At 37.9% G+C, this 13,797-nt stretch overlaps 2 protein-coding genes across 2 annotated transcripts in view; both read left to right on the top strand.

The window, feature by feature from the left end:
• Positions 1-7: 7 nt before the first annotated feature.
• On the top strand, positions 8-10,845 carry LOC113665791 (actin-related protein 3). The gene is made up of 16 exons (XM_027181515.2): positions 8-198; positions 1,877-1,932; positions 2,287-2,361; positions 2,573-2,622; positions 3,498-3,539; positions 3,900-3,968; positions 4,108-4,153; positions 4,531-4,580; positions 5,052-5,159; positions 5,925-6,068; positions 6,560-6,670; positions 6,903-6,965; positions 7,239-7,331; positions 8,511-8,636; positions 8,792-8,875; positions 9,750-10,845. Exons 1-16 carry the CDS (start codon positions 155-157, stop codon positions 9,843-9,845), a joined length of 1,257 nt encoding a protein of 418 aa, XP_027037316.2. The 5' UTR covers positions 8-154; the 3' UTR covers positions 9,846-10,845.
• Positions 10,846-12,184: 1,339 nt separating this feature from the next.
• LOC113665777 (uncharacterized) overlaps positions 12,185-13,797 on the top strand; it is a 24,673-nt gene continuing 23,060 nt past the window's right edge. The window contains exons 1-2 of the mRNA XM_027181499.2: positions 12,185-12,694; positions 12,877-13,472. Coding sequence (XP_027037300.2) covers positions 12,647-12,694; positions 12,877-13,472 — 644 coding nt within the window. The 5' untranslated portion in view covers positions 12,185-12,646. The remainder of the gene's footprint in view (positions 12,695-12,876; positions 13,473-13,797) is intronic.

Below are 13,797 nucleotides of genomic sequence, written 5' to 3'. Positions count from 1 at the left end.
TCTGTCCCACAATGCTCCTGGACGCGCAGTGGGCAGGTCGCCATCTTGATTTTGCAGAGGCTTCCGCTATTCCTCCACGGAGTGAATTTTGCTACTTTCGTTAACTCGTCCGCCAGAGCTCTTCGAGTTTTGGAGGAATTCAGTGAAGGAAAAGATGACGGGACGGCAACCGGCCTGTGTCATTGACAATGGAACGGGGTAGGTGTAGAAAGACGCATTTAAATCTGTAATCATCTCATGAAGCCGAACTATTTCCTGCTGTAAAACTCCCATTGTCGTTTTTTTTTTTTCGTTATGAGGTGTGTTTTGTTCTTTCAATTTTACTTCGGGTTACCCTATTCCGTTTCGATCGCTTAGTATAAACTACATCAACTTTGTGAAATCTCTGTGCATCACTGTTTCTATTGATAAATTTCTTTCTTGGTTAAATTGATATATGGTTGAGACTTTGACAGTAATCGTGTAGTTGTAGCTCTGTAACTTTAGTTTCTTTATTTTCTAGTAGAATCCATCGCAAAAAGATAGTAACTCTTCTTCTTGCTTTTTATTAAGCATTGTCAACCAGGGAATAAGAGAGTTAAAGTAATCGGCAAACACATGCACAAATAACCAAACACGAACCGGGCTTAGCTAAGAGACGAAAGAAGTTTTAAAGCTTCCAAAGATGTGCGATAAACGAATAACTGAATGGATAAATGATAAAGCCTTAGAGCAGAAAATGAACATTACCTTTGAAATTGTTTTTAGTCTGGTGGCTAGTAGGCAGCTAGCCCTATTTGGTATGACACTCCTCCTTTTTAATGCATATATAGTGTTCTTGTCTAAACTTTCATTCCTCTCTGGAAGATACTGAACCAGATTTTCTTTAAACCATACTATAAATAGTGTGGCATAGATAAAGATATTGTAAATCATAGCATTCTTTTGAGTCAGTCTTTTGAGGCTGGTGTGCTTAGGAAGCCAAGATGACTTAATTCTTTCTGTGTAGACCAGTTGGGTGGGACCTTGGTAGAAGATATTAAGGTTGTCACTATAAAATAAAATAGATGAGAGAACAAAGAAGACGGATGAATTGAAGTATACTTGCATGGCAAGTGTTGGCTGTTGCAAAGCAACACAATCTTTGAAGGGAGCCCGTTCCCCAGAAAATTTGAATTTTTGAAGCTCTGTGAGACATGATTTCAAGCATTCTGGGACACATTAGAGTGACTTTTTTCAGTTAGACATTGATGGTGGAGTCAGTTCAAAAATAATTATTTTTTTCTCATTAATCACAATTCACATAGTAGCCATTGCAAAATTATCTGATGGCAGGTGGGTTCCTGTCCCCTATCAGCTTCTGATGACAACCCTTAGTTGCCATGGGCTGAGTTAATTCATGGGTTTAAGGCCATTTGGGTATGGATACAGGGGTCAGTTTCTAAAGAAACTGTGGTGCTGCATCAGTGGGAGAGTGTAACAGGGTAATTTACTATTATCAACTGAGTTGATAACATAAATTGGCCACCATAAAGAGTTTCTAAGCTGACATTTCAAGTGTTAGCCCTTTGTCAGACAAAGGGCTAATGCTTGAAACTTTACCATTAAACTCTTTACAGTGGCCAATTTTACATTAGTTGAAAATACCAAATTACTTTTGGGTATTGGCTGTAAATTGCATGGAAAACTTAAATTGTAATAAGTAGCCTTCAAGAGCCTTGCAGTCAGAAAGACAAATGATAAAGTAGGAAGGCAGAGATCAGGGAGGATTTTCTCTGTTATTCCTTCTCTTTGTCTGCACTTTTCATGATAACCTGACTGGCTGGAAGAAGCTTTTTGTAAGGTGCAACAGGAGCAACCAAACAATTTCAGGTTACCTTCCTCTTTACATTTTCAGGTATACAAAAATGGGTTTTGCTGGAAACACAGAGCCACAATATATTTTGCCAACAGGTAACTGTCAGAGGAGACTTCTTTGTATCTTGAATTGGTAAATTGTAACGTTTTTACCCTTTGACTACCTCGATCTCATGAGTAATTCTCTTTCCAGCTCCCTTTCATTTCCTTGTGAGGTAGGCAGGAGAATTTGGTGTTGCATCAAGATTTCATCCTCAGCTGATGCAATTTTTTTTCTCATAACCTGTTTGTAAGATAATACTTTGGAATCACAAGGAGAAGTTACATGTGAATCTGCTGAGGGATTCTAAGGTTCTCTTGCTTAAAGCCTGAAACTAAAATTACAACTCATGGTCTTGCAAATTAATATTTAAAATTGATTTAAGTATTGTGTTGCCTTTATTTCCTCAGCTATTGCCATAAAGGAATCTGCTAAAGTTGGAGACCAGGCTCAGCGGAGAGCTGCCAAGGGTATTACCGATTTAGGTAAATAATGATTTGATATTAATCACTATTTTTAAGGCATTGTACATTATAGCAACACCTTGACTTTTTCAGAAACAATAACAATGATAAATTTAAAGGAGGCAAAGAGCTAGAAGTTTTTATAAAATATAACTATTTAGGTTAGGTTAACACACATGCAGTAGCACAAAATTTGAAATGAGAATTTTGAATCTCTTCCTTTTGCTCCCAGATTTTTACATCGGTGATGAAGCAGTAGAGGCTCCAGGTTATGCGACAAAGGTTAGTGTAAACCATTAAATCTATCACACAATTTTGGATGTGCACCTTTCCACAAGCTAGTGTGAGTGTTTCGGTCCATTCATCAATTTTAGTACATACACAACTTCTGTATCATTACGAAACTCGATGTTTTTCTTTCTCTTTTTCTTCACTGAGCTCAAAACTACCCTATTTATTTACTGAGCTCAAAACTTACCACTTCTATTCACTAAACATGACACTACTGATATAGCTGATCCTAGTAGTATGCAGGACATGTGTCATATATAAATTTTGTAATGGGCCTTGCTCACCATAGTCTCTGTGGCTCAGTGGTAAAGCATTGGAGGTCTGAGATGAAAAAATGTCTTTCTCTATTTCTGTAGTGAGCTCAGAGCTTATCATCTTTCATATTTTATTTACATGTTGATAAGTGTTGGTATTACATAAACTTCCGAGTAAAATGTTCTGAAAGATGTAATTTTACCCTTTACGTTGTAATATGGGTATGCAAATTCTCTTTACATTTCCTATGATACAGAATAAGGATAATTTTTTAACAATCCAGAACTTCTTGAGTTTGCTATCATTTCCTCTGTTCCTATGACCTTATTGTATGATTCAAGGGTGACATTTTAAGGAAAAATTAAATGCTAGTCAGGGTCAAGATGTCAAAGAGGTAAAGGCCATGTGCACAGATTTGGCAAATTTCCAAATGGCTTAAGTGATTTTCTCGAGAGCTTTGAGGAATTCTTGTGCTAAACAAATCTTTTCAGCAAAGGAATAGAATCAGAACATAGATGTTCAGCTGTACAGTCACACATTTTAATTCTATACGCATTCACTTGGAGGACCAATGGATCGAAATTAACCTCATGTTTATTTTTGGTCTTCAGTGGCCTATTAGGCATGCTATTGTTGAAGACTGGGACTTAATGGTATGTAACTACAGTATTTTTGGCTTGTAATGTAGTTTGTGTCCAATCATTGTATTTTTACATGCTTTTGACAAATAATGGTGCTAAAACATAGTATTTGTATCATGCTGACTTGTAAAGCTTTACAGAACTTATCCTATTTTCTGAAGAATTGCCCATCAAAAATTGAGTTGGTGAATGCTGCTTTTTCATCTGGTGAATTTTGCTGGTAGCTGGAGCCTACTGAAACAACCCTGAATGGTGCAAGGCACTGTAGGAATGAACTGTCTTGCCCATAACCACAAGAGAAGCTTCTGATTTACTCTCATTTGGTGATGGAATGTCTTACATTACATTTTCTGTTCAATCTCTGGTATTTAGGAAAGATTCTGGGAGCATTGTATATTCAAATATCTGCGAGCTGAACCAGAAGACCATTATTTCCTTCTTGTAAGTATTTTGCCTCTGATGAATGTCATGCTAAATGTTGACGATGATGATGTCGATGATGATATTAATAGCAAGAACAGTAAAAATGAGTAGACAGTGATTCCTTTCATTGAGAGAGTTGTGGTCATTTTTGTTTCAGACCGAACCGCCATTAAACACACCTGAAAACAGAGAGTACACTGCAGGTGATATTCTAATGCCATTAAAATTTGAAACCATTTGTTAGTTTTGTTGTGAAAAGACCTTAGTTTTGCTGTCGTTAATATCTCCTTTCTGCCTGCTACACATTTTGTATGATGTCATTGTATGATATACATTTTGTATGATATCATCATTTCAGTTTTGTAAAACAGTCAATGCTTCTTTAGTCAATATTTTTTGTTACTCTTGTCATCTTTCTGCTTATTGGTGTGTTACTACTATATTGAGAAAATACTTGTTGATCTTTCCTGGGAAAGTGTTAACAAAGAAATGTTAACTTCTTGTTAGGAAGTTCAAAGGGAATTTCATGAAGGTTTGTTCCTGATGAAGAATTGTTGATTGTTTTTTTTCTTTCTTTCAGAAATTATGTTTGAGTCATTTAACATTCCAGGCTTGTACATTGCTGTGCAGGTGAGGATCTGTTACTCCATCATCTTAAAAAAGCCAGGCTTTAATGTTGTTCCCACTCCTGCCTCTCAGACTCTAAGATTATTGATCATTTCACCTGTTCCTTCTCCAATGTCATCTATTGCATAACTTAAACTCATTACAAAAATTTATACAAGAAGACAACTAAGCATCCTATTCTGAGAACACCCTCATGAGGTAGTACGGAATGATAAAGATGCATCCAAACCAGTCACTAGACATTTAAATCTCCCTGATCATTCTAAGCATTGTATGGCAGTCTGTGGCCTTTCCCTAAATCCAGGCAGTTCAGAAAGCAACAAAACTTGTCAACAAAACTTTGTCTTGCAAATTGGCACTCCTAATCCCCATGGCATTAACAAACAGCTAATAAAATGTTAGTCACATTTGCGATTAAAACAAACGCATAATTTCCTTTCTGTTTTGATTCTGTATTTTGTTGTTGTTTGACAGGCTGTGTTGGCTCTTGCTGCATCATGGACTTCTCGTCAAGTTGGAGAAAGGACACTTACTGGTACAGTGATTGATTCAGGAGATGGTGTGACTCATGTTATTCCAGTGGTAAGAGGACTTATGGTGTATGCGTTAGTCCTCACAAATTTATGGGGAATATGTTGTAGTTTAAAACAATTTCATGCCAGAATGAACTCACATTAATTTGGAATCATTTTGATGCAAAGTCATTTTTTAACTACACCAAATACAAACACAATGTATTAATTATTTGAATACTATAATTATGATAATGTTACCAGTACTTATCCTCTTGCAAGATTTCTTTGGGACCAGACATGTACATGTAGATAAAAAATCACTGGGTAAAAAATCATGACCTCAGTAATAAAGATGCTTGACCTTATCCCTAGAATTAAAGGGTTAAAGTTGAAATTCTTTAACAGCTTTTGGAAATTAACTAAGTGTGTTAAATTCAGATCCAGTTTCCAGAATTTTACTTATTATGCTGTACACCAATTCAGTTAGTACTTTGTCCAACCCTTTGGTTGCATTGTGTGAACCTTTTCACTCCCAATATTTCAATAATAAATCTCCTAAGTGCTGGCTGTGCAATTCTTATGATGTTAGTTCAGAAAATTTAGTATTGGATCAACTAATAATCCCTTGATTGATATTTTTCTCGATTCTCATCATTTGTCTGGTTGATATTGTATTTGTATTGTAAGGAGAAATTCTGTCTTGCTCACTCATGCAAGTTAAGTGGTTGACTTTACAACGTTTATGTTGGTGTATACTAAGAATTTCTGAGAAGAGTTCTTGTAATTCTGAGGTCTTCTGTGTTTTGTTTTCTTTTTATTTTTCTGTGTCCAGGCTGAGGGTTACGTCATTGGCAGCTGCATAAAACACATTCCCATTGCTGGCCGCGATATTACCTTCTTTGTTCAGCAACTTCTTCGTGAACGTGAAGTAGGAATACCACCAGAGCAGTCTATGGAAACTGCTAAAACCATCAAGGTAATCAACTTTTTATTTCTGCAGTTGTTTGAGAATACAGCACATTGACCCTACGTGTATTTTGAGGAATTTTATATGAGGGTTGTTTAGTAAGGAGACTCTTGTGCTGAGACTGAGACTGAGATTTGAACTCTTACATCAGCATGCAAATTCTCTTTAGTGTTCTCCATACATTTCCATAAGTGCTGATAAGGAGAATTTGTCTATCAATCAAGAGTTTCTTTAGTTGGTGATCATTTCCTTTATTCTTGTGATCTTAACATGTGATTTGGGGGTGATATTGTGAGGGGAAATTAGATGTTGGTCACTTTTAAGGGTTAAAGGGTTAAAAAAAAATTTAAAAAAGCAGAGGGTGTAGAGAGTGATATCAGGTTATTAAAAAGAATTTTCTGTTACGTGCCAAACTGAAAAAAATTCAAATTTTTTTAAATCACCATTCGGCACAAAACTTACTCCGGTTTTTTTTTTTTTTTTCATTTTTCATTTTCAAGGAACGCTGGGGCTACATCTGCCCAGACATTGCAAAAGAATTTGCAAAGTATGAAGCTGAACCAGCCAAGTGGATCAAGAAGTATGAGAGTGTGAATGCTATTACCAAGAAGGTAGCAAACTTTATATTTTACTATGTCGCTTTTATTGGTAACTGACTGAGGATTTAACCACAATCTTATTTGTAATGACACTTGTCTGAATGTGTTGGTATAAATGCAGCTGTTCCCTAACCCTCTACACCCTCACTGCAGAATGCAAAGAAATCTTATGTCCCAATATGTTGCCTTTTAACTGGAGTGACATTGTTCTAATGTTGAACTGTTTTTCGTGATATCTGCACAGCCTTTTGCGGTAGATGTGGGATATGAGCGATTTTTGGGCCCGGAAATTTTCTTCCACCCGGAGGTAAGGCTGGAGTTTACAGAATTCTTTTTATTGGATTTTTTGTTTAAAAAACTACCGGAAAAAATGCATTAGAAGACATTTTGAAACTATTTCGTGTTAAATCTGTCGTTAAAATTTTGACATCAAAGCTTCAAATTTGAAACAGATTAGCAACGAGTTTAAGACATTGGTTTTTAGCAGTACAATATGTTCTTGCATAGCAAGTGCTCAAAAAATAAATTCGCCTTCTTTGATCGCCATCGTTTTAGGAAATAATTTGCTGTTTTGCTTTAGTTCTCTAACCCAGATTTCACCACCCCTCTGTCTGAGGTTGTGGACAACGTGATTCAGAACTGTCCAATTGATGTCCGTAGGCCTCTCTACAAGGTGAGTGGTGATACAGTTGCGAAGGAGACGACGTAGATGCTTTGTAGCTTGTTCTTATTGTTTAACTTTCCACTCCCATCACCATTTTACTAAAAAATATTTCAACACCGTTAGGGGAGATTCCTGTTGTGTTACTCGTGCAGTTGAAAGGGTAAATGCGAATGCACTTTCTGTTGGTTCAAATACACCTTGACCAAGTTTTGACCGGAATTCTACCCTTCTGACTTAAGTCAATTGAAAATAGCTTGTATCTCATGTTGTGCTTTGCTTCTGCGGAAAGAATGGAACATGTGCAATCTAGCGTCAATAACGCAAACTCAGCTTAGAGACGCGCGTATCCAGGCCTTTAAGAGAGCATGAATTCCTGATCTGCGGTTGTTACCATCAGCTAAAACAGCCTCATAGCTGCGAAAGTAATCGCATTTAACTAGGCTAGTTTCGAAAATTTTTTAGTTTTTAGTGCCACATTTGCAAGCAGCCCAACTGTCATGAGACTAACGAAATCGCTTTGCTAGAATTGAGATGAAGGAAATCACTTTGATGGATGATGCTTGCTTGGGGAATTTTCAGGTGTAGACTCGATTAGAGAAGTCAAACCTTTAAACTTCAGGTTGATGTTCACCACTTTGTTTATCACGCATGGTGACCTCTTCCACACTTCTAAGTAGTTTCTTTTATTTACGAGTAGCGGTTCTACAGTTAAAGTTAGTTATGCCCTTAGCTGCTCCTCGAGAATAGACCATCGACCATTTTCCTTCTCCACTTCGTCCCTTCCGGGGCTAGCCTTTCGAGAGTGGCCGAGGTGTGGCTCCAACTTTTAATCTCAGCCTGAACATCTCTCCACCTGGTTATTTTTTTCTCAGTGCGTTGCCATTGCGTAACAATTTGAAGCGAGCGGCAATGTTTTTACGATAACGGCAAATTGGCCAATCAGAAATTACTGCCAATTGTGGTAAAATCTAATATTGTTGGGTTTTGCTGTCAGTTTTGGTCAAAGTTACACGCGCGAATCATGCGCTTCCCATCTCACTATCGAAAGATGCCTCCACTTCTCAAAGAGTTTCCGCGGTTTTTCAAGTTCTATTCTTCGTAATAACACTATTATTGTGGTCTTCATTGCCTCTGCTAACTTACCTTATGTTTTTTTCCTTCTTTGTTACTTTTTTCCGTTTTCCAAAGAACATTGTGTTATCTGGTGGTTCAACCATGTTCCGTGACTTTGGCCGCCGCCTTCAACGCGACATCAAGCGTGCAGTAGACGCTCGACTAAAACTTAGTGAGCAACTAAGTGGAGGACGCATCAAGGTAGTTACATGTGGTACTTATTTTTGTTTTCGTTTTTTTGTTTTTTCTTTCTCAAGCTAAACATGCGTGTCTTTCAGTGATTTTATTTCGTTCCATTCCCCCTTGCGTCATGTCGTTATGAGCGCTCTTAAATGCCTATATGAATTTTTTTCCAGCCGAAACCAATTGACACTCAGGTTATAACCCATCACATGCAACGCTATGCTGTGTGGTTTGGAGGAAGTATGCTGGCTTCCACGGTACGTGAATCATGCTTCAAAGCTTAGAATTGAGTCTAAACAATTTGATGTAGAACAACTTGGCTAAAATATGCATACTTCACCACCTGAAAGAACTGCTCTGCAGCCTTCATTTGAATGTCACAACTAGAGTTTTTATCCTCAGCTCTTAAGGGATACTTCACAACCCGCGCATGCGTACAAAGAAACGAGAAAATGGTTACGCATTTGCCGTCGAATTTCTTACAGTCCAGATTATGAGTCGATCAGTAAAAAGCTTCATAATATAGGGCAACCCTCCGGGCGTTTGAACTTTTGAAGATTTGTTTGTTCAAATTCTTTCTCTCCTCTCCTCCCCTCCCTCCCCCCTCCCCCCGCTCGGCAAAAATTATTTTCAAATGCCCCACCCAATTTTTATTTAAAAGGAAATCAGGAATCAGCCACCGTGACTTTCTACATATTGACCAAGCTTTAAAACCTAGACCTTGTAGACCTTGTTGAACCTTTCCTTCTGAGCCATTCGCTCGCAAAAGGGAAGCATTTGTCTTGAACGCCTCTATATTTAAAGATGTAATAGTTGCATTCCGCTGGAAGGACTTTACACTTCCTGTTCAAATTCCTCACCCTAGCCAGGCAAAATTCAAATATCCCCACCCCACGGGCACGGATGACGATCAAGTGTCCGTGGGATGTCGGGGGGGGGGGGGGTGAAGTTGAAGCTTTAAATTGATATGCGCATAACGCATGAGGATTTCATCATCAGATTTAAAGAGTGTCACGGAAATTCAGACCCCAGTCCCTCGCAAAGCTCAGACCCCCTCGTGTCTCTAAAACTCAAACTCAGTAGCAAACATCTTCTACGTTTTTTATGTTTTTACTTTACTCTTCATTACAGCCGGAATTCTACACAGTATGCCACACCAAGGCGGATTACGATGAGCACGGACCTAGCATTTGTCGTCACAATCCCGTGTTTGGCGCCATGTCTTGAGAACAAAGTTCTATTCTTTAGGTCACTTTTAGGTTCCGTCGAAATTCACTTTGATCTTTGCAAGATAATTGTTAAATAGAAACTTTTTACCAGTCTTATGCTGAGAGTAATCGTTATTCTTTGGTTAGCGGCAGGTTCTTGACCACCAGTCGCTGAATTCGGGTACTGTAGACTCTTGGTTAAAGGTTGAGCGTTGACTGAAAGAGTCAGCAGTTTTCATTGTAACTTCAGAAATTAAGCATACCTCTAAAGATTGTAGCAGATAATTATATTGTTTTTTGTATGTTTGTTTGTTTGTTTTTTTTTTCATGAGTGACACGAAGCTCATTTTCTTCAAAATATTGCGCATTTCTGAATTTTGATGCTATTACCATTTCTGATGGCATGGCATTGGCAACATTTCTGTGCCAGGTGTCAATCAGAAAATGAATTTTGAAGTAAGGGTTTCACTACTTAAGGAATTGTGTATTTGAAATTCTTTGTAAAGTTGCGTGCGTTGATTTTGTTCGGAGAAGAAAAACTCGGATAGCCAATGATTTCGGCGTAGCAAAAGAGCAAGCCTAACATAACTTGTGTTTTAAAATTGCCATAGAAGTAGGAGACCACTTTTTCGAGCATCCAAAGAAAGTGAAATGTTATTAAAATGCTGACCTCCATTTAGACGAACCCCATTGCAGTACAAAAGAAGTCGTTCTTAAAAAGACTTCGGTTTTGATTTCATGTGACTTTTCCGTTCATGCTATCAAGGGAACTTTGTTTGCAATGCAGCCGTTCTATCTGTTGTAGCACTTTAGCGCGAACGAGCCTGACTTTTTGGCCAACCAAATGTGATTTAGAGAATGAGTGGCTCACTTTCTGAGCCAGTGTTGCATCATTTGGTCAACCTTTATATTTCCACGCTTTGTATGTTAAACAGATTTTCTTGGATTATGTATCGTCACAGCGAATGGTGTATTGAAACATTTTTTGAAAAATAAAATTCCTTTGTTAAAGAATCAAATTCTATCCCGGTGTCTTGTGTATCTCGAACACTCGAAGATTCTACAGGGTAAGAAGTATGATTGCACGTGCTCAAAAATATGTCGGAGAAGAGGCTAAAACTTTTTCTGCATTTATTTGGTTGTTATCTTCTACGTATTTCTTCTTATTAATCTAAAATAGATAAACATTGAATGCTTTTCGATTGAGTGTTGTAAAAACCAAAACCAAAGTATTCACGACGGCCAATCAGAGGAGATGAAAATACTTTTAAAGAGCCAATAAGAACTCAAAGTAAAACCAAATTAACTGCTTAAAGCGCGGGTGACCAAGTCGTGATGGCTTTTTTAGTTTTGCTTCTGATTGGTGCGAGAGAGTGTGCGAGTTTTGTGGACCAATCACGAAGCGAAGAAAAGCAAAACCAATGCAATCCTTTTGACACCCGGTTGAAAACTGCTGTGTAATTTTCCAAAACCAACTGAAGCCAGACCTTCCCTCCGAAAAGAAAAGAAGCTGCTCTCTTACCGATTTCGGTGAACAGAAGAGAAAATATATGCCTATGTAAAAAAATTCAAGCTTTGATAACCTTTGTAAGTACCATTTCAAGATCCATTGTTTTATCCCATGATTTGATAACGGCTGATTTCGAAAAATCGGCTCGAATGAAAAACAACCGTGGATTTGAATGTCATCTTTCATCTAAATATTATTTTTGTCTTGGAAATATCTCAACAGAAATATGCTGTTATGATCAGGCTTTTGATACTAAAATATCTAACTCTTACCAAACGACTGGATTTTGGAAAAAATAGTTATTCAGTTAAACGTATAGAGGGTTATTTTCTGTGCTATTTTTTGGATAACTGCTTTGTGAAACGGCAAACGTGCCATTGTAGATTTGCGCCAAAGCAAAGAGTAATTTTAAAGTTGTACGAATTACCTTTGTGTTTTTTGTTATCCGTAATGTCTTAAATTTAGCAAAAGGTTGTTTAGCTTTCATTAATAAGCTTTTTGCCAGCGTAAATTATTGGATTACTCCAAAACAGAGAAAAGCATGATATCAAATACTCAAGGAGATTTGGAGGTCTACAGAGTTACAAACACATTTCGAGGCAAAAAGTTTTCCCTCACGATCGTTCATTAATACATTTGGTGGTTTTGTGCGCTTTGTACGATAATTAAGTAACATCTGAATATTACTTTGATCACTAATTAGAGATAGTGAAAAGCTCATTGCTTTATTTAAAGCGGAGGGTGTTTTTTGTGATGCAAAATTTGCCTTGACACCGCTTGACCTTGCATTGATTAGACGTCATCTCAGTTTCGGGCGTGCAAACTTCGGTTTGTTTACCATGTTTACTGAGTCGAGTTCAATGGCACTTCTACAATAGATCTACCGATCTTTAAGCTTTTTAAGAGACTTATTGAGCCAATTTGGAACCAGTGTTTACTGAAGTTTAATGAGTTGAAGGATCATTAGCATTGGCAAATCCCGATCAATGATTGGGCCAAATTTCGTGACGCATTTAATTCTACTGTTAACATTCACAGGTCAAAATTGCTGCTTTGTGCGAAAGAGTCGTTTTAATGTGTTACTTATCGTTGAATTTTCTTGATCGTTTAGCTTTGTTGACCCCAATAGAAAGCCATTCTTGGGTTTTCAACCCGTCGAAAGCATTTAAAATCGATTTGGCCTTCGCGCGTACAGCATTAAAACTTTTTATGATGCGCCGGTATGCGCTGAACCGCTCAGCGAGGACATCACTACATGGAAATGGTTTGTGTACATAACTAGGCTGAAAGGATTTTAACAAACTGTGGACATGATTGATGGAAAGATTCACGGCACGGATTGCTTCGAAGTGGAACTGGTAAGTGCTGAAAAGTTTTGCAAACTTTTCTATTTATAGTTTACAAAATTACCGACGGGTCAGTGAGGCGCGAAGTCCTTGCTCCAAATGCGAATGAGACAAACATGTCACTTGCTCGTTTGCCTATTTGCTCGTTAGAGCCCACTGCAGCTTTGGTGACAATTCTTTCACTTTTTTCACAGTTTCTTCAGAGAAATGAGTTTTCAAAGCTCTACCAGGTTAAAAACAACGAAAATGGGAGGAAGTACTCAATGGAAGTGTCACCGCGGGATGCAAATTCTAGAGCGCCCGTTAGTCCCTATGTTCAGTTAACCAAAACAACGCTCTCTTCATTTTGGGTTAGTCTACGGTTTACGTTTCAAACTCGGTCGAAATTTTATTTTATTCTCGACTTCGCCGGTGGCCAAACGCTATCGCAAAAGTTGAATATTTGTGGTGGAAAATTTTCTGAGCCTTTAGCGAGATTTTATGCTGCGGAGATTGTGGTCGCCTTGGAGGAATTACACAGCTTCCGCCTGGCTTATAAAGATCTAGATTTAGATGTGGTGTACGTGGATTCTGAGGGTCATATAAAACTTTGGCGCAGTTTTTGTGGAAAGCTTTACTGGGGACAAAGCGAATGCGTTTGTTCGCTTGCTGGGTTTTGCCATGGAGATCCATGCAATAACAATCATAATCTTACCAGTGAGTTTGATTTTCAAGAAGATTGGAAGGCTCTCGGAAGAGTGATAAATACAATGTTAACGGGAGATAACAATTATCGGACTTCCAAAAACCGGTAAGTATAGATTAATATATATACGTATCTCTTTCTCTTGGCATGTCCTGCCATTCGTGTGGTTATGTTGTTAACACCTAATTCACTGGTCACTATTAACACTCTTACATGTCTCTCGGGAACACTCTCAAGGGTTAGCAAAATATCGTTTCTAAATCCCTCTCTTCCGTGAGCGAGATCAGTTCTTTTTTTTCCCGCAAGATTTAAAATACCGGTTCCATTTTGCTTCACTCTGTGAATAACTTTCGATTCGCTCGAAGACGTGAAAGTTTTCGAATTGACATTTTGACAGTATGGACAAAAGTGACGATTAGCATTTTAAGCG

Source organism: Pocillopora damicornis, chromosome 14 (genome assembly GCF_964200805.1).
Source record: "Pocillopora damicornis chromosome 14, jaPocDami1.2, whole genome shotgun sequence".
NCBI classification, from domain to species: Eukaryota; Metazoa; Cnidaria; class Anthozoa; order Scleractinia; family Pocilloporidae; genus Pocillopora; species Pocillopora damicornis.
The sequence above is the reverse complement of the archived record's forward strand: the minus strand, read 5'-3'. Positions and strand labels throughout refer to the sequence as shown.

Excerpts from the sequence above, each read along its gene's own strand:
- LOC113665791 (XM_027181515.2), top strand. The coding sequence starts at position 155 with ATGACGGGACGGCAACCGGCCTGTGTCATTGACAATGGAACGGG. Across the intron at positions 2,623-3,497 it reads CTCCAGGTTATGCGACAAAG|TGGCCTATTAGGCATGCTAT; the intron begins GTTAGTGTAAAC and ends TTTGGTCTTCAG. Across the intron at positions 3,969-4,107 it reads AAGACCATTATTTCCTTCTT|ACCGAACCGCCATTAAACAC; the intron begins GTAAGTATTTTG and ends TTTTTGTTTCAG.